General features: G+C 40.6%; 1 protein-coding gene across 6 annotated transcripts in view; it reads left to right on the top strand.

The window, feature by feature from the left end:
* Nucleotides 1-20,631, top strand: part of TANC2 (tetratricopeptide repeat, ankyrin repeat and coiled-coil containing 2) — a 305,743-nt gene that overhangs the window by 169,874 nt on the left and 115,238 nt on the right. For all 6 annotated transcript variants that reach the window (XM_058675315.1, XM_058675310.1, XM_058675313.1 and 3 more), the window contains 2 exons: nt 671-798; nt 7,042-7,228. In XM_058675315.1, the coding sequence (XP_058531298.1) occupies nt 730-798; nt 7,042-7,228 (256 nt within the window). In that variant the 5' untranslated portion in view covers nt 671-729. The remainder of the gene's footprint in view (nt 1-670; nt 799-7,041; nt 7,229-20,631) is intronic.

The raw sequence follows: 20,631 nt of genomic DNA, 5'->3' as shown, positions 1-20,631 counted from the left end.
ACATCAGTCCATCTGAAAACCAAGATGGCCACTAAATGACTAATGAGCAGGCAATGTTTAGAGAGTGGATACCCAGGCAAAGGGATGATTCCTATTCCAGGAGGGGCAGCACAAGGTTTAAACAGAAATGCCCAGTGCCTGTAGTATCATTATTCCTAATAGCTGAAAAATGGAAACATCTACCCAGGTATCCAACAACAGATAAGTGAGTAAAAAATATATGAAATACACAATGAAATATTGTTCTGCCATAGAAAGGAATGAAATTCTGGTATATTATTTTTAAAAAACTTGAAAGTTTTACGGTACAATAAACTGGACAGAAACGATAAAAGATTGTATCATTCCATTTATAAAAGATTCCGAGGACAGGAAAATTGAGAGAGACAAAAAGTAGAATGGAAGTTTCTAGGTGAGAGGAGGAAATGGAAAGTTCTGCTCTGTGTGCAGGGTTTCTTTCAGGGGATGACGTGTAAGACAGATGTGATCGTTACAAATGCAGATATCAGTGAGGGCACAAGGACCTTGTAATTTTGAGTTTAGAATGTGAAAACTAAAGAAATGACTAGTCTTAATGGAAGCATAAGCTTTACTGCCAAGTAAGAACAGTTACAGAACTGGACCGTTTTGTTTGGAAAGATTCATGCTTTTCAATGCTTTCTTGTGCTAGGTGATGCTGAGCAGGAGCTGGGACCCCCTCCATCTGTAGATGAGGCAGCAAACACACTCATGACTCGCCTGGGTTTCCTCCTTGGAGAGAAAGTCACAGAAGTTATGGAAGTTCAGGATGAAAATCAGGTAAGCTGCTTGCTGTCAATTTTGTGAAACATGATATGAACCCCTTTAGTATTTTTTTTAAAGATTTTATTATTATTGGAAAGCCGGATATACAGAGAGGAGGAGAGACAGAGAGGAAGATCTTCCATCCGATGTTTCACTCCCCAAGTGAGCCGCAACAGGCCGATGCTGCGCCAATCCAATGCCAGGAACCAGGAACCTCTTCTGGGTCTCCCACGCAGGTGCAGGGTCCCAAAGCTTTGGGCCATCCTCGACTGCTTTCCCAGGCCACAAGCAGAGAGCTGGATGGGAAGTGGAGCTGCCAGGATTAGAACCGGCGCCCATATGGGATCCCGGGGCTTTCAAGGCGAGGACTTTAGCCACTAGGCCACGCCTCCGGGCCCGAACCCCTTTATTATTAAGTTACTCTGTGTGTTTTCATCCTGAGAGGAATAATCCAAACTGCCTAATATATTGGTAACCTACAAAATAACTTAATTTTCCATAACCACTGTATTCCTTCAGTATATGAAATATCTTTTAGTTTCATCCTTGGATTAAAAACACCGAAAGATCACTTTTAGTTTTTGGTTCATTTACTTTGAATAATAAAATAAATAAGCAAGCCAACAAGGCAGCCAAAAAGCAAATTGACAGTATGAACTGTACCTGGACACTGCAGATTACACATTCTTTTAAAGTGCACATGGTCATTCGCCATGTTAATGTAGCGCTGAGCCAAATTTCTGAAGATTTCAGTTGCTATTAACTGTAGTAGAATTAACTAGATGCAGAATGATAAAAGAAAATGACAGCTCAAAGTTAACTCAGAAAATCTCCAAATGTCCAGTTGTTAAGTAATACCTTTTGAGTGAAGAGGAAACAGTAAAATTACTGAACAACCTTTGAGTTCAAGAAGAAATTAGAGAATGCTATGAACTGCAATTGGGGACATTAAGTATAACAAACCTTAAAGGATATAGCCAAAGACAGGCTCAATAACAATCATTAATTCTGAATGAATATAGTGTAAAACTACAAAATCTGAAACGTTAACCATCTAAGTATTCATCTCAGTTTTGAAAAATATCAGCAATTTAAAATTTTATGATTTTCTTTCTTTTGTGTGCTTCTATTCTTTGTTATTTAAATGTTTCAAAGAAAGTCCTACAATCAAATGGTCTTACCCTTTACTATGAATTTTTTATAGTGAAGCAATCTGTTGAGAAGCTGAAAAACAATTTTAAATGGCATAATCTTTATTAGTACTGTTAGTGATTCTGTCATATTCATTTTGACATAATGAAATGTAAATGTAAGCAGGTTATTTGAATATATTTACATCTTTCCATAACATTTTGGTGTTGGGGATTCTCCTCATTTCTCTCTGTGTTCCTTTTAGCCTTCCTCTGTAGGTCATTGGTTTGGCTAGCATTTCATTATAATCACTGGAGAGTTTGTAAAAGTTGGCTCCACAGTGACTGTAATCATACTGATTCTCCTCCATTCTCATTCCTTTAGCTACTGCCTTAAATCTCAATTAACTCCAGCCCTTCATTCCCCCTTAACTCTAAAGTTATGTATTCAGATGTCTACATAATATCTTCTTTCTATATATTTAAATGTATGTCAAACAGCATGTCAAGAAATGAACCCTTGTGTTTTTCCCTGAAATCTGCTCTTTCTGTAGTATTTCTCATTTTAGGAAATAGTATCACCTGCTTGTTTAGGGCAAAAGCGTAGAAACCATTCTTGGCTTCTGTAATGTCCCATATTCACTCTTTTATCAAATCACAGGGTCTAATCTACCAGAATTTAAGACTGGGAAAAGCCTAGAATGTTTGCCTAGTCTCTTCCCTGCTGTATTCTTTGTATCTAATATGATGTCTTCTATTTGTAGGAGCCAACTAAATACTTACTGTGTGAATAAAAAGCCTCCTAATGGGCCTGGGCTTCCGCTCTTGTCCCATTGGAAGAGTCTGCTCATTGACACTTTGCAGAATGATCGTTGTAAAATGTAGATCTGATTCTGTCTCTCCTCTGCATTCTCATCACATTTCAAATAAGATCCCAGATCTTTACCAGGACTGTCAAGCCCCTTGCTGCTCTGCTGCATTCTCTCACTGCTCTCCAGCCATCCTGACCTGCTTTTCATTCTCTGCTCCACTCAGATGTTAGTGCCTCAGCGACCATTTGCTTAATATTTCTACTAGCTGCTGCCAGTCCTTATATGCCCTTGTCCTACAACTTTGTTTTCCTCGTGGATCTTATAAAAAGTGATACTACAAGACGTGTTCAATGCGGGATTTTTTTTGTTTCATACAAGAATGTAAGCTTCAGGATGGCAGACCTGATCGTTGCTTTTTAAATCCACTGACACTGTAACCATGTCTGCATCTATGTTTGTGAATAAAATATGGGAATGATAGGGGCCAACACTGTGGCACAGCAGGTAAAGCTATGCGAGCCAGTTTGTATCCTGGCCGCTACACTCGTAGTTCAGCTCCTTGCTAGTGGCCTGGAAAAAGCAGCAGAAGATGGCCCATGTACGTGTTCCTGTAATTCGTATGGGAGACCCAGAAGTTACTGTCTCCCGAGCTTAGCCTGGCCCAGCCCCAGGTGTGGTGACCAGCTGGGGAGTGAACCCGTAAGTGGAATATTTCTTTCTTTTTTTTAGAAGTCAGATATACTGATAGGAGGAAAGATAGAGAGGAAGTGGAGCTGCCGGGATTAGAACCAGCGGCCATATGGGATCAAGGCGAGGACCTTAGCCACTAGGCCACGCTGCTGAGCCCAAATGGAATATTTCTGTGTGTGACTTTCTCTGTAACTCTGACTTGCAAATAAACAAATAAACAAAAGGAGGGGAATGATAAACTTTTGAGAGCTTTTGAAAAACTGTTGTAAAGAAAACATCTATTTTACTTTTTATTTCTTGAGATTTTTGTCAGGTTGAAATGTAACTAGAGCAGTCTGCTGCATTACTGGCAAGCACGGAACCGGGGCTGGGTTCTGGTGGGGGTTACTAGGAGTCGCTCCAACTGGGCAGCAGTTCCTGCTGGTATGCATGAGGGCCGAGTGTGTAGTGGGCAGGGTTGGGCTGGACCACAGCACCCATTAGTTTACATAGGAGACAGGGTTAGAGCTAGAACTGACCCAGCAATTGCAACTACCAGCTGCATAGGCTAATGTGAATGATGGACAGAGCTGGACCCTGTTACTGGCAAGCACACACAGGAGTCAGGTCTGGGATCACTTCAGACAAGGTCTCTTTGGGAATCCACCCAACTGAACCACTAGACTGAAAACTCCAACCATGGGAGTTTTTTTTTTTAATAACCTACGCAGGACTGATTATGAATTTATGTGAAACTGGATGGTTTGGGGGGCAATTGCTTCCTGTCTTTCATGCTTTTAATTTTCTCATTTTCATGATTTTTTTAAATGGAGGATATTATTTGTTAGGCTTCTCTTATCAGTTTGATAAGGAATAAATGAAATAATATATAAAAATGTTTTCAACTATGAAGCATTACATAAATGTAAATTGTTCATTCAGAAGTTAAATGATATCTTTCTTGAAATATGATAGATCCTGAAACTGTCTTAGAATTACAATAAAGTATCTTACTTTATAGTTGGAATTTGTAGTGTAATGCACAATATTAAGAACTGGGGAATATGGCCTTTGGTGACTTTTTTGTGAGCTAGACAGCATCCTCAAAAGATAGGTTGGTATGTTTAAAAATATATTGATGATATCCTCAGAAAAGTGTTAGTGATGACAGAATCTAACATAAACAGGTTCGTATATGTCATTTTCATATAAAAGACAAACAATTGAAAATGACATCAGACTGGCCATTATCTTTCTCTCAGTGATTTCCAGTGTTTGTAGATGGGTCTCATGAAGTTGGTCTTAGGTTCTTAACTTTGTGTTTTTATGGAACGTTTAAGAGAGCCAGACTGAGAACTTTAATGATCCCCCTGGGGAACATTAGGAACAATAGGAAAAATAACCAGGAGGTTTTGGAAGTGGAGTGGCTTGCCTGTATACCCATTTCAGGCTGCTGCATGGGACATAATGCTGTATTTCTGTGTCTTATTAACAGGCTTCCTGAAACAAAAAATAAGGGCTGCCTTTTTAGTTATGGACCATGAACAATTTTCTTTTTTCTGAGAAGTTTCATCCTGCATCATTGCTGTGTGGGGTCAGCATAATTCTGTAAAAAGAGGGGTTGACATTTGGGTTAATAGTCAAGAAGCCCACATCCCACAGTGTCTGGGTTTAAATTCTGATTCTTTGCCAATACCAGCTTCCTGCTAATGCGTTCCATGCAAAACACCAGAGCGCGGCCCATGTAGTTGGGTCCTTACCACCAAAGAGGAGGTGTGGATTTGTTTCCCAGCTCCTAGCTTTGGCTGGCATAGCATCACCTTTGCGAGTGTGTACTTAGTGAACCCAGGGATGGGAGCCCTGTGTGCCTGTCTTTCTCAAATAAACAAAGTGAAATTTCTTAAATAAGTAAGCAAGAAGGTTATAAAGAAGTTGGAACTCTCCCCTGCAGAGATGTCATTTAGAATAGAAATGTAAACCTTATGAAGACTTACTGTGTTTTTAAAAAAAAATCAGTTCCTGATGTTTTAGGCTGATATGGTTGTGCTTAGTTGAGTTAGTTCTTTTATCATTTGATAATGGTATTTAAGTTCAAATTAAACCTGGGCTCAACACATATGACTTAATATAAGAGATTGCATCTAGAAATCATTTTAGAATGAGTTGCAGATCCTTAATACTCTCATAGCTAATAATCCACATGTTTTTGGTTATTAAATGTGAATCTTTACTTTTGGCAGGGAATTTGAATGCTTCTTCAAGTGATTATTCCACTGATCACTTCCCATTTTGAAAAGGATGACATTTAATGTATGAAACACGTACTTTTATTTACTGTTTCAGTGATTTATTTGTGTAAGCTACAGAGAAGTGAGTTGTCGTTAAAGCAGGTGTGGTGAAATACATGAGTACCACCTTTCTGATAGCTACTCATTCCTTCACATGAGAAACTCACAAATGGGGTATAAGAATCTCCCAAGGTACGAAATGATTAATTTTATATTAAATTAGTATTACTTGATTTATTTTGATGAGACGAACTTTGAATATCAGGCAGTCTTGTTGCGTGTGTTTGTTTGCTATGGCAGGTACTTATTATCAAAGAAAAGCCTTAGCTGCCCAAGTATTACTTCATTTTCAGTACAGAGGAAATTATCAAAATAAATTTCCAAACCTTCCAAAGGATTTTGTTAATTGAAAATAGCAATGAAAATATGTACTTAATTATTTTTAAAATATTTTCTCTTCTTTTAATGGGTACTCATTCTTTTAATGAGTCCTTTAAAAAGAAGATAGTTGGGGCCCAGCGGTGTGGCCTAGTGGCTAAAGTCCTCACTTTGAACACACCACGATCCCATCTGGGCACCGGTTCTAATCCCGGCAGCTCCACTTCCCATCCAGCTCCCTGCTTGTGGCCTGGGAAAGCAGTCGAGGATGGCCCAAAGCTTTGGGACCCTGCACCTGCGTGGGAGACCCAGAAGAGGTTCCTGGTTTCTGGCTTCGGATCGGTGCAGCACCAGCCGTTGCGGTCACTTGGGGAGTGAGTCATTGGATGGAAGATCTTCCTCTCTGTCTCTCCTCCTCTCTGTATATCTGACTTTGTAATAAAAATAAATAAATATTTAAAAAAAATAAGATAGTTGTCACTGGGCCTTGGTGTGATAGCCTCATGGCTAAAGTCCTCACCCTGCATGCACCAGGTTCCCATATGGGCACCGGTTCTAATCCCAGCACCCCCACTTCCCATCCAGCTCCCTGCTTGTGGCCTGGGAATGCAGTCAAGGACAGCCCAAAGCTTTGGGACCCTGCACCTGCGTGGGAGACCCAGAAGAGGTTCCTGCTTCAGACTGGTTCAGCTCCAACCGATGCAGCCACGTGGGGAGTGAACCATCAGAGGGAAGATCTTCCTCTCTGTCTCTCCTCCTCTCTGTATATCTGAATTTCCAACAAAAAAATAAAATAAAACTTTAAGAAAGCATAGCTATCACTGGGCATGTCCTCTCTAGGAAAATAAAATCAGGTGGCATCTAAAAGATAGGAAAGGCTTACAGGTAGATTATTTCTTTTGTCATCAGAGCTTTAATTTCCTGTAACATATGCTTTATGTGGCTAAGCAGTGTACTTTTTTCTTGATTCCAATTTTTCAGACCTCAGCCATCACCCAGCGGATAAGTCCCTGCTCCACCCTAACTAGCAGCACTGCCTCTCCGCCAGCCGGTAGTCCCTGCTCCACCCTCCCACCTGTTAGTACAAATGCAGCTGCCAAGGACTGCAGCTATGGCGCTGTCACCAGTCCGACCTCCACCCTTGAGAGCAGAGATAGCGGCATCATTGGTGAGTTGGTTTTTATAGCAAATCCTTTTTTTTTTTTTCATTTTAAAATAATCATACAAGCTTAAAGTTTTTTAAAATTCTGCTTTTGAGATGTAAAAGTACATATAAACATAACACTTGTCATGATCCTTCAGTGATGCTGCCAAGAGAAATAAGGGTAAACAAAATGAAAGGTATTCCTTCTGAGCCACTCATTATCAGGATATTGCTGATAAGAAGAGAAAGGGAAAAAATCTACTTTCTCCTGTGAGCTCACACACAGCATCTGTCCACCAACAGAATTTGTTCATAAAGTTGGGAGTTTCGTGGAAACAGAAAGAGGAGGTTAAGAGTTATTTATTACTAGACTTCTCTCTAACTCAATTATAACTATTAAGCATTTATTGAGGGATAGGAATTAATTGGGGAATGATTGTGTGGTATGAGAACATCTATTATTCTAAATTATTTCTTGCTTTATATGATTTCAAATAATTCTTCCAAGATAGTCTATTGTGTATTAATGGTCTACATTTAATCCTATCCCATTAGCCAAAAGCACGGAAGTTAGAGAATGTGTTCATTTTTTAATTAATAATCCAAAATTCCTTTATATGTCTGTCAACTCAATATGATTTGTTTGGAGCAAGTATATTTTGTCATTATAGCTGTCAGAATTCCAGCCATTTAGCCATGTGCCTGACTGTGTCACTTCTACAGCAAACTCTAGAATTGTATTTATGACAGTGAAAATACTAGAAATTCAGGTTTTTAATTGTTTTTAATTGGATTTTTAATTGTCCTACATGTAAATGTTTTAAATAACTGTGGTTCATTTGATCCTATGTGGTCTGAATTAGTCCCATATATAATTTAATTTCTGCCACAGTCTTCAAACTTATGATTCTTCCCAAATCTGTGGTGAAATGTTGTTGGCACAATTGTCAGTATTCACAGGGTAATTTTATATTTATGACTTTCGTTATTTTGTTTGTATAATTTTATTGATATGATGTTCTTTTATTTATGTCTATTTAGATACCACAGACTATTCTTTAAGATGTTATGTAACAGCAAGAAAAAAACCTTAACATTAATCTCCATCTTCTTGAAAAACCAAATCACTTTTGTATCCTAATTGTTTTTCATATTGTTTTAATACTTCTTTTTGACGTGGATATATAAGAAAGTAGCAAACTGAAACTTGAGTTCATTTTGTTGTTGCTTTTTTAATGTAATTATTGAATTCACTATTCTTTTATTCATATCTCATGAACTTTTATGATGTTTACATGAGTTGAGAAGGATGCATGCTCTTGTGGACCACTGATTAGGGTGGGAAGGGTCAAGGAATAGGGGAAGGCACAGTAGACCATTATTTCCAAGTTTCTTTTTCTTCTTCATGTATCTGGGGAAGAGGGGAAGAGAAGCTGGACCCAGCATCCCACTGCACCGTACCCAGAGATGGGAAACAGCCGACCAGTATCATCTCAGGGTCTCCAGTGTGGAGCATGCTCCAAAGGTTGTGCTTAAATGGTTTTGATAGTTCTGAAATGCTGTTGGTCTCATTGCTTCAAGGATGAGGAAGTCCTTCCAATGTCTACTGGCTGACTTAGTCTACCCAGATACTTGCTGACAATGCTTGGCAGGGAGAGTTGTGCAACTTACTCTGCTCTCTGTCCCCTGCCATGGCACCAGATGTCCTCTGCAGCCTCAGTGGACCACCACATCCCCCATGTATGTGTGCGCATGCTGTCCACTTCACTATCTTCAGCAAATGAGGAGGTCCAGTCCCAGCGCATGCATCCCACATTCACATCACAGATCCTACAATTCTCCCCATGATTGGAGTTCTGAATCCAGTAGCTCAGTTGTAAGGCTTCCCCAAAGAAACTATATCTGAGGTGACCCCAGATCTGACTCCTGTGTGTGCTAGCCAGTACAGAGTCTGGGTCATACACCAGCCCACCAGTCCACCAACCCACACACACGCTGGTGGTTGCGGTTGGTAGGTCACTTCTGTCCCCAGGCATATGTCTTAGACAAATCAATGGATGCTACAGCCCAGCCCAGCCTTAGCAACCACACACTCAGCTCTAATGTACAGCAGTGAGAACTACAGCAGTCAGAGCAACCTGCAACAACCTCGTAAACCACCTCCAACTCTTGTTCCTGCACATAACAGTATGTGCAACAGACTGGTCCAAGCTGTCCCACATCCCACTTAGCTTTTGTATATACCAAAGGGTGCTGCAGCCTAGATCAGCCCAACTGACCCCACTATCCAGCCCACCCTCATGCCGGAAGGTGTCACTGCCTGTCTAGTAAGGTCCACCACCAGCCTTGGTTCTTATACCTACCAGTGTGAGCTGCAGCCCATCAGAGAGGTGCCCACAGTTCCCCTTCTAAGTCCAACCCAGTCCCAAATACTGCCCCCATCCCTGGCTTTCATGGAGGCCAATAGGTGTGATGGTCTAGCCCAGCATGGCGCATCCTCCATCCTGGCTCCTGCAATGCTAGTGTGCTAAGGTTTGGCCTTGCCCTGCCCAGTCCATCCCTCCACTCCCAGAACCAACCACACTGACAAGTGAAAGTACTTTGCCCGGTCTGACCAACGTCCAGACCTGAATCACATGCTCACCAGCAGGAGCTATGGCCCACCAGATTTCCCCAAGTGCCTCCACCAGGCCCACTCCCAGACCCAGATTTCTTATGTCCCAACGGGTGCTAGGCCCTTACCCAGCATAGTTTGTCCGTAGTGTTGGCCTTTGTGTGTGCTGATGGCTGTTGCGGCCTGTCCCATCCCAAACCCTATTCTTGGGTATACCTATAGGTGCTGAAGCCTGGACCAGCCTGGCGTGTTCTCAACTTCCAGCTCTTAAGCAAACTAGTGGAAATTGCAATTCCACAGGGGTGGGACCAGAGTCTGAACTCCACACACAGTCTGCCCCCAGACGTGGTTCTCTCATATGCTGGACAGTGTGTTCATTTGATTATCAAATTGAATTTTATATCCTATAGGCTCGTAATACTTAATACCTACAAAGATTAAGGAATTACTGCCATGTTCATTACTCAATGATTATGTTTTCATGATGCTTCACATTACCAACTAAATAGGAAAATAAAAGTTTCTTAGAAAAGACCCTTGTTCTTTTAATAGTGCATACTCCAAAAGAGTGCTATATATTCTTTGATCAAAATTGCCGTATTTAGGGGCCAGTGCTGTTGTATAGCTGATAAAGCTGCAGCCTGCAGTGCTGGCATCCCATATGGATACCAGTTCAAATTTTGGCTGTTCTAAGTAAATAAAATAAACTTTTATTGTAAATTACATTTTAAAAGTTAGCTCTCTGAGTGGTAAGTTTAGCACTACATAATTTGAATTGTTTTTCATGTTTTGTCTATTTTCAAAAAGGTACAGGTATGCCTTTATTAAACTTTTCATATTATTGTGTGAAAAATCTACTTTTTTACTTACTTAGCACTAGGTAAATTTCTGGTAACCATGGGTTATATTACTAGTGCATGGTGTGTTTGTTAAAGAAGTCTGAACACTTTACCCAGAAAAATGATTAAGGAGACCAAACAGCATTTATTGAGCACACAGTGTAGTCCAGGTACCAGTATTTAATCTTTATAATAATTCTAGAAGAATACACTTGTAAAGATGTTACATTACCAGGTCTTTGAAAGGATCTATAACACTCTGCAGAAAACATTTATTAAAAGCCTCCAGCAAAAATACAGTAGAGCAGAGAAGAATGCAGCTGCACTGCAGGTGCAGCTCCCCGGGGTCCCTTGCTAATCACGTAACGTTAGCTTTTCTGACCCTCAGAGTATAGGCTACTAAGATTTATACAAGGAATCCTGATTTCAAGGGAGCTTCCAAAAGGTCTCCAATGAGAATTTTGGTGCCCCTGTGGTCCCATAACCAAGAGAGGCTATCTATGTAGTTCCTCCACATGTGAGTCATAAACAAATTATTCCAGGATGCTCCCGAGGGGTTTTCAAGCTATACACAGCAAATTATACATCATTAATTACCTCATTACCTTTATCTCAGCCAAGAATCAGTACAAGACATACATGCATTCCTGGAAATAAGCAGAGTTGGCCTATTTAATTGTAAGTAACTCACATAGTAGGACAGTGATCTTTTCTTAGACTCGAGATTAGGAAACAGGTTGGGTTCTATTATCAGCTCTAGCTGCTAATTCTGTTTTCCCAAAAATGCACATGAAAGCCACAATGATGACTCAAGTACTGAGGTCACCATCCATTTGAAAGATCCGCATTGAATTCTTTACTGCTGGCTTCAACCCCAGTTTGACCACAGGTCGTGGGGGGAGGAGGAAATTCCCACTCTATCCCCATGCAGTTAAATTAAAAAGGAAAGAGACCAAGTACCTATGAAACTGTGTCACATAATACAATGTAATTAATGAATTAAAAATAATAAATAATAAATATAAAAAAATTTTTTTTAATTAAAATTAAAAAAAAAAAAAGGAAAGAGAGACAGAAAGACCTAGGTCACATTAATAGATGAAGCTGAGACTCAAACTCACATGAATACAACTTTAAAACTCTGGTCCTAATTGCTATGCTTCATACTTCTGAAATAATTCTGTCTCAGGACATATGACATGAGACTGTTATCCAGCATTAGAAAGTCATCAAAAAGTACATTCGTGAATCAAGATTTATTACTACCATTCTTTTAAAAATCTGAAAATTAAAAAAAGAAAATATAAAAAAACAAAAAATCTGAAAATAGAATAGCATCTTCTGTAATTCTCTGAGTTTCTCATGTGTGACCTCTCTTGCCACAAAATTGGCCTTCTGAGGAGTAAGAATTTAGTGCTTGCCTTGTTCACTTTATCCTGATACATGCTAGTTATACAAAAAAAAAAAATTCATTGAATGGTAGTGATAGAATTAAGTAAAAAAAAAAAAAAAAAAAAACAAGTCTGTGTAAAGCATCAGTGAAGGGGAAAAAAATAGCCCAAATTCCTAAATAGGAATAGTTATTATAAACATTTCCCTTCTGCTCTCATGGATGAGTTATGTATTTTTAACTTTCTATACTTCAGTGACCCTGGATCATTCAATACCAAATAAAACTAACTTATTAATACTTTCAAAAATATTTAATACTGTTTATAAAAACTGTTTCTTACTATTAAACTTAGCACTTGAATAATAAAATTGGATCAATAGACCATTGAATAATTTTGTGTTTGTGACACAAATTGGTTCTCAACACTTTCTACCACCAATTCAAGAGTACTTTAATAATATTTATAAATAGATTTCATGTTTTAAAAACTTTGCCAGCATCACTGTTCATTAGTAAGTATTTTTATTTAAATTTATCAAATATAAATTATGTCAAAGTCTATCTTCAAAATGAGATAGCCAGCAAATTTAGTTAATCAGATGTTCATTAGAGACTAGCAATAGCTTACCTGTAGTTCCAAGCATTTTTACCAACAGAACTGCTTTAGCACATACTCCATAGCACACAGAACCTAAGATGAAAATTTTTGTGCTAACATTTTGTTAAGGGAGTACAAGCCAGGGAAGCAAGAATCAAATAGGAAAGGAGAAAGAGAAGCTATCAGGGAAGGCATTCTCGAGCTGGCAGAGGTTGTTCGGTCCTTCTACAGTCTCCCAGCAGATCCTGTATCCCTGAACAGTGAAAGAATCCAAAAGGAATTTGTCTTGTAGTTCTCGTTTCCTTTTTGTCAACATTAGTCCTGCTGGGCATTATCTCTCCCACTCTTCTGCTGCACAAGTCTAGTAGCCATATTGCATTTCATGTCTCAGTGGCAAGAGGGAAGCTGAAGGACAGAGGATAGACGCTGCTCAATGTGAACTTTAGATAAGGCATTGGTGGACTTGTGTCCATGATCAAAACAGATAACTGGAAAGTATCTTCTTTAGCAAAATCCTCTTTCTGGAGCAGGGGCAATAATAACAAAGACCTATTTCTCTCTAAAAAAAGATTTACTTATTTTTATTACAAAGTCAGATACACAGAGGGGAGGAGAGACAGAGAGGAAGATCTTCCATCTGATGGTTCACTCCCCAAGTGAGTGCAATGGCTGGTGCTGCGCTGATCCGAAGCAGGAACCAGGAACCTCCTCCAGGTCTCCCACACAGGGGCAGGGTCCCAAAGCATTGGGCCATTCTCAACTGCTGTCCCAGGCAACAAGCAGGGAGCTGGATGGAAAGTGGGGCCACAGGGATTAGAAGCGGCGCCCATATGGGATCCCAGCACGTTCAGGGTGAGGACTTTAGCTGCTAGGTCACGCCGCTGGGCCCAAAAGACCTATTTCTAACTCAAAGAGTAGTTGAATCTACTGACAAATGACCATGGGCAAGTGATTTATCTAGGATGCTGACTTAATCCGTTCAGACAGTTATAACAAAAATATGTTGAGGTAGGTTTTAAACAAATTGCACACAGCATGAGGACTGAGGCATTCAGATCAAGGTACCTGCACCTCTGTTGTCTGGGAAGGCCTGTCACTCACAGACAGTGCTTTCTCTGTGTCCTCATGCGGTAGGCAACGTAAGCAGGTCTCCTGGGCCTCTTCCTGAGGGTGCAAATCTCACTCATAAAGACACCATCCTCATTACACCATCACTTTTCAGAGGCCTTTAGTATTGTCATAGTAGGTGACAAAAGTCAACATGTGAATTGGGGGAAAAAACCATTCAGACCCAAGTAAGCTCCAAACCAACTCAATTCAAATCTTTGAACCACATAGATCAGGTAGTAGTACCCTCATGGACATTTTGGCAAATAATCAGTTATTCCCCAAGAGAAGAGGTCTAAATCCAGTGTTTCAAGGAAGTGCTCATGGAAATCTCTCCCAGAAAACTCAGGACAGGCACTTGGTTCAGCAGTTAAGATGCTACTCAGGACTTGAGTATGCCTTGTTGAAGTACCTTGGTTGCAATGCCTAAAACATTCTATTCCAAAGTCCAACTGATGTCTTCCCTGGGAGGCAGCAAATGGTGGCTCCAGAATCTGGGTCCCTGCCACCTGCTTGAGAGCTCTACTTGAACTCCTAGCTTTGGTCTAGTTCAATGCCAACCTTTGCAGCCTTTGGGGGAGTGAACCAGTAGGTGGAAGATATATTACTTCTTAAATGTACCACCTCCTAATAATATCACTTTGAGAATTGCAATTTCAATATGTGAATCCTAGGGGAACAGATATTCAGACCATAGAAACTACAGAGTTGAAAAATGTGCACCATCTAGCAAATAAACTGTTACACATACATCAAAAAAGATAAACTACTAATAATACAACATTATAGATAAATATTTAAAGCTTTTGGCTAACTGAAAGATGAAAACAGAAGACTATACACTTTTTATTATTCCATTTGTGTAAAATTCTAAAAAAGGCAAAATGATAGTGGTAGAAAGAAAATCATTGGTTGTCAAGATCTAGAGTCAGAAGGGAAGGTGAAAGATATAAAAGGTAAGGAGAATCTTTTGGGGTGATTGGAAGTTGGGAATCTCACCCTAGACATGTGTAAAAACTTCATTTTTTATTAAAAGTTAGAAAAAATCAGGTTACACATGAATAAAACTGATTCAAAATGCAAATACATTGATATATTTGTCCAAAGGAATGTTAAGCTTGTGATTTTTGAAGTAGAATCAAAGTGTGCCATAGTAAAAATTAGGGAAGAAAAGGAAATGGGGAGGGTAGAAGGGGTACGCGTGCTAGGAGGGTGGGGCGGGAGGCATCACTGTGACCCTAAATTTGTATCATGAAGTACCCAAAATTTGTTTACTTTATACAAATAAAATAGTTTAAATAAAACAAAAAATACACATGCCATATGCAATAATTCCACAATAGTATATGCCAAAACAAATGAAATATGTATTCTAACAAATAGTTAACTTAGCAATAGTATGCACAAATAGTCAAAACCTGAGAACATACCAAATGCCCATTTTTGGTGGATGGGACTAGAAAACCAAATTGTAGCATCTGTATACAATTGGAACAAGAAAACCAAAAAAGAAAGAATGAAGATCGCAATACCTGCTACAGCGCTGGTGAACCTCAAAAACACTGTCAAAAGCAAAAACATGGTATTGAGTAAAAAGGCCAGATACAGAAGGTCACATATTATGTGTTCCATTTTGAAGACAAAAAATGAGTAAATCTAAGGAAACAGTTGCAGATTAGTAGTTGATGGGGGATGGACAGTAACTGCCTAATGGATGTGGAACTTGATATGATAGTTACACAGCACTGTGAAGTCACTAGATGTTATTAAAACTGTTCACTTTACAGTGAATAATTTTATTCTCTGAGTTTAATCTAAGACACACACATTCTTTCTCTCTCTCTCTCCCTCTCTCTCTCCCTGTCTCACCTTAACAAATGGGCCTAATTTTCTTTATGGCTAACAGTAAAACGGGGCGAGGGGTGGGGCAGGGGCGGCAGGGCAAGCAGCATCCCAGTTTTTACTACTCGTGACCATCACCACCACTAACAGCTTTCATCAGGGCAACCTGGTTGCCCTTTAGCTTTGTCCTTTACAAAAATATATCTTCTTTGCATCTGAGAATGACATGCTGCCAGCTGGTCTCTACCTACTTGCTGATACGAAGGAGCCACTTCCATGGCAACATCTCCGACACAGTCAGTCTTAGTTCAGTTCTCATCAGTGCTCGCATACCGACATTTCTCATCATCACCACTGCATGTCTTACTGCCCTGGTGTCCTATTGAACCAGGGGATATAGGAAGCTGGTGGGGTCATTGTTAGTGTGTTCCCTTCTAACTGCCATCTCCCTGAGCCTCCTGACTCATTTCCTAATGCTCTGCCAAGCAAGTTATGGTTGTCCAAGCTTTAGGGAAACTTTCCAGTAAATATCTCCTTTCTCTCCTCTTTATCTACTTATTATTCTATTTATTGGAAGTGAAACATGAGCAAGTCTTTTCCTACTTTCCTATCATCTTTTCTCCCTCCTGCTTGTCACAGATTCATTGAAACAATTAGCCCTACCTTTTCTCAGCCTCTTCTCCCTCTCCGTTTGCAACCATCTGTGTTCCAACTTTTACCTCTATTATATCCAGCATATTCCTTACCAGATCACCTCTAGAGAGATGGTCAGTAACAATGTTTAGTTTTTATTGAACTTGGCCTTCCTCAGTATGAAACATTGTTCCCTTCTCAGAAAAAAAAAACTTCACACATTTTTCTTTACTCCCGAGTTTTCTTCTCTCTCTGCTTGTTCCTTCTGACTCTTGCAAGCTCTTGCTGTGCCTAACCATGTTTGAATAATCCATTTGTAGCCTTTCCTCTCCTCTCACTCTTCAAACTTCTTCAGATGCCGTAATTAGCTCCGAAGAGAATATGTTAACAGATTCACAATCTAACTCAGTCCTGTGCTTATGCTGAGCTCCAGTGTAGTCATCTAGCTATTGCGGCTCCTCTTCACCTCAATGCTTCATAGTACTCTAACTTCTGCATGTTTCCTACTCTAAAGTCATCTTTCTGTTAGTGCTGGCTTACTTTCTGCACTCCTTAATTGATATCACCAACTAACCATTTGCTCTTGCTGATTGTGTTTTTATCTCATTCTTCATTTCAATCAAAATAACAGGTCCAATTGAATCTCATCTGAAGCCTCTCCCAAAGCTATACATCTGTTCCGTTTCCTTTGCTGTTTCCTATTTAATACAAGCCAATACTTCTCACTTGTATTGCTATAAAACCTATCTGGTCTCTGCCTTCAGACAGGTTATCCTTTGATATACAAAATTAATGAATTAGAAGAGTTAAAAAAAAATACAGGAGATTGTGGACCAGTGAGTTAAGCTTCCACTTGGGGTTGCCAGCATCCCACATTGGAGTACCTGTTTTGAATCTGACTGTACCATCTGCAATCCAGCTTTCTGCTGATGCTCAGAGGTAGTATTGATACCAAGTACCATAGTGCCTGACACTCCCGTGGGAGACCTGGATGGAATTCTTGGCTCATGGCTTCCATAGACCAGTTGTAAACTAGTGGTTAGAAGATCTCTCTCTCTCTTTCTGACCTTCATGTAAATCTTTTTCTAAAATATTACATGTTCATTTTCTTTAGCTTCTAATTGAAATTTAGAATATTTTGAATGTAGGCAAGACATGAAAGGAGTACTAGCAATACCTGTGATGTTGTCAGCATAAAAATCTCAGATATTTTCACATTGCTTGTTATGAAATGTCAGTTATCCCCATCTTGAAATTACAATACACTGCCACTTGATCTTGTAGTTTCATATTTATAAGGGAAAAAAGTCACACTTTTTTGTCATAATAATCTTGGGTGTTTTTATTACTTTGAATTCTGTGTTTCAACATTATTAGTTTTTTCTGGTAGTCTTTTGTATTTCATTTCATGAATTTCAAAATTTTATTGGATAAAGTATCTTCTTAGGCACTACCAGAGTACTATGGGGGTCCTGGGACATTGAACAAAGAAGGTTTAAAACATTTTGCTGCAATTTATTCTGCTCATGGAAACCAAAGTAATATTTCTAAATGAAAATGCAATCGTGTCTCTCAAAAGAATTTTAATGATGTTCCTTAATGCCCTTAAGATAAACAGGATGAAATCCAATCATTTTAATATAGTTCATAGTTCCCGTCTAATCTGAACCATGTCTTCTTTTCCATCACACTGTTACAGGGCACAGGGGTCCCCAGTTGCATTTATCCCTCAAGTTCTGGTCTCATTGTGAGAAATGAATACAGAGACAGAGTGCAAGAAAGGAAACAATTTATTTAAAGTGATAGTGCATACTTGGGAGTGCAGGCAGCTTTTCTTCGTGAAAAGAGAGGAGGTCTACTCCCACCTAAGTTCTGTTTGCCTGTTATTGGTAGGGGGTGTTGTCCTCTTTAAATACAAAAATGAAGAGGAATTTGGACAGGGCTTTCTTGCACATAGTGATCTTTAGGAAGGTGTCATGGCATTTCCATGTGGAGTGCAACACACACATGGCCCATCATGGCATGATGGAAAAACTGTGGCTCAGATGTCTTTTTTCATTTTCTTTTTCTTTTCTACCTCTGTGCCTTGTCCATCTCAACTCCTTTCCTTAGAGTTTTATAGCCAGGTAGTACCAGCAAGAACTACTTGTTAGGGTTTCTGCAAATTTGTGAGTTAGTTGTTAAGTCATAGATAGTTTGAAATTAGTCCTCAAGCATGAATTGACACCTTGGAAATAGTAAGCAAACCCTACAAGTCAGAATTTTGTTTTTGAGTTTTAAAAAGAGCCAGTTATTAAACTCTGTAAGCATAGCACTGGCTCCAACTGCAACCCCAAATTCTACTCCAAGTTCTAGTAATGAATCTCTGAAATATCTCCCCCATGGTTGTGTTTTTGTTTTTGTAAAAGAAAGATTATTATCTTTTAAAAATATATATATATATAAATTTTATTTTTGATGTTTACATAGTTGGGAAAGATTGAGGATTAGGGGAAGGTGGGTGAGACCACTGTTTCCAAATTTTCTTTTTCCTGTATTTGAGAGAAGAGAGGAGATAAAGGGAGAAGCCACACCCAGCTTCCCAACTACCTCGGTATCTATGGATGAATGGCCACCTGATGTCATCCCAAGGTCCCCAGTGTGCAGCATGCTTCAAGGGTTCTGCTTGTGTGGTTTGAATAGTTCTGAAGTGCTATCTTTCTTGCCACTCCAATGATGAGAAAATTCTCCTAAGGTCCTTTGGCTGACATAGTTCACCTTAGAGTCTCTATTAGCCCAGATATTTGCTGTCAGTGCTTGGCTGGAGTAGTTGACCAATTTGTTCTGGTCTCCTTCCTCTGCTGTGGCACCAGATGTCCTCTGCAGGCCCAGGTGGACTGCGGCATCCTCCATGTGCATCTGGGTATCCATCCACTACTCCATCTAAGCCACTGTGGAGGCCCAGTTTTGACTCATGAATTCTATGGTCAGACCACAGATCCTGTGATTCTCCCCATGGTCGGAGTTCTGAGTCCAGTGGTTCAGTTGTGAGGCTTCCACAAAGAAACCTCATCTGAAGTGATTCCAGACCTGACTTCTGTGTGTGCTTGGCCTACGGGGTCCGGCTCAGTCCATCACCTACTTCAGCCTATTCATATACTGGTTGTTGCAATTGCTAGATCGGTTCTGTCTCTTACATAAACCAACAGATGCTACATCCCAGCCTAACCCTGCCCATCACACACTCGCATTCATATACACCTGCCCCCAGACCTGACCCACACATATGCTGAAGGGCACCATAACCTGTCCTAGTCTGGGCTGATCACAGCCTTGATTCTTGTACCACTGTAGGAACTGCATCCTGACAGAGGAGTTCCCCAAGCTCCTCTATCAGGTCATATCCCAGTGGCAGATCTCATGCCATCTCCTGTCCTGGCAGGAGCAGCAGCCCTAAACAACCAGCCCACACCCATTCCAGTTCTTACTGTTGGCTGTAACAGCCCAGCCACACCTGCTCCATGCCCCAGCACAGCTCTTGCAAGGCTCAGGGTTGCCATGACCTAGTCCAGCCTATCCTATACCCTCCCTGGCTCTCATGATCTCAAGTGGATGCTAGATTCAAGCCAAGCCTGGCACATCCCAGACTCAGTCCACACCCATGCTGAGGAGCACTGCAGTCATGTCCAGCCCAGATTGCTGTCCCCATTCACCTGTCATTCTCACCAGTGGGAACCACAACCCACCCAAGGCATTCTCCTAGCTCCCCAACCAGGCCAGTTTCCAACCATGGATCCTGCACACACCAGTGGTTGCCCTTTCCCAGCTCAGCATAGCTCATCTCCTGTCTTGGCCTTTGCCATTAGATGCTTCATTCTGGCCTGAACCAGCCCAGCTCCAGTCCAAACCAAACTCTGTCTGGCAGATGCTGCAGCCTAGTCCTCCCCAATCTGCTCCCATCCCTAGCTAATACAAACTGATATGTGTGATAGCCTAGCTCGTCATGACCCACTTCCATCCCAGCTCCTGCAATGCCAGTGGGCTAATGTTGGCCCTGCCAAGTCTTCCCCTACACACCATCTCCTACCCCAGAACCAAGCCCACACATTTGCTGATAAGTTGAGCTGCCTTGCTCGGTCTGACCAACACCTAGGCCTGAATCACATGCTCGCTAGCGGGAGTGATATCCCACCAGGGGAGTTCCCAAGTTCTCCCACCAGGTTCACCCCCAGACCCAGATATCACTTGTGCCAGCGGGTACTAGGCCCTTACCTAGCATAGTCTGCCCCCTCCATTTACACCTTTGTATGAGCTGGTGGATGTTGCGGCCCACCCCACCCTACACCCTATTCTTGAGTGCACCTGTGGTGCTGCATCCTGGACTAGCCCTGCCTGTTCCCAACCCCAATAGCTGTGAGTATC

This window comes from Ochotona princeps, chromosome 17 (genome assembly GCF_030435755.1).
Source record: "Ochotona princeps isolate mOchPri1 chromosome 17, mOchPri1.hap1, whole genome shotgun sequence".
Taxonomy (NCBI): Eukaryota; Metazoa; Chordata; class Mammalia; order Lagomorpha; family Ochotonidae; genus Ochotona; species Ochotona princeps.
Note: the sequence above shows the minus strand (reverse complement) of the source record. Positions and strands in the feature narration are given on the sequence as shown.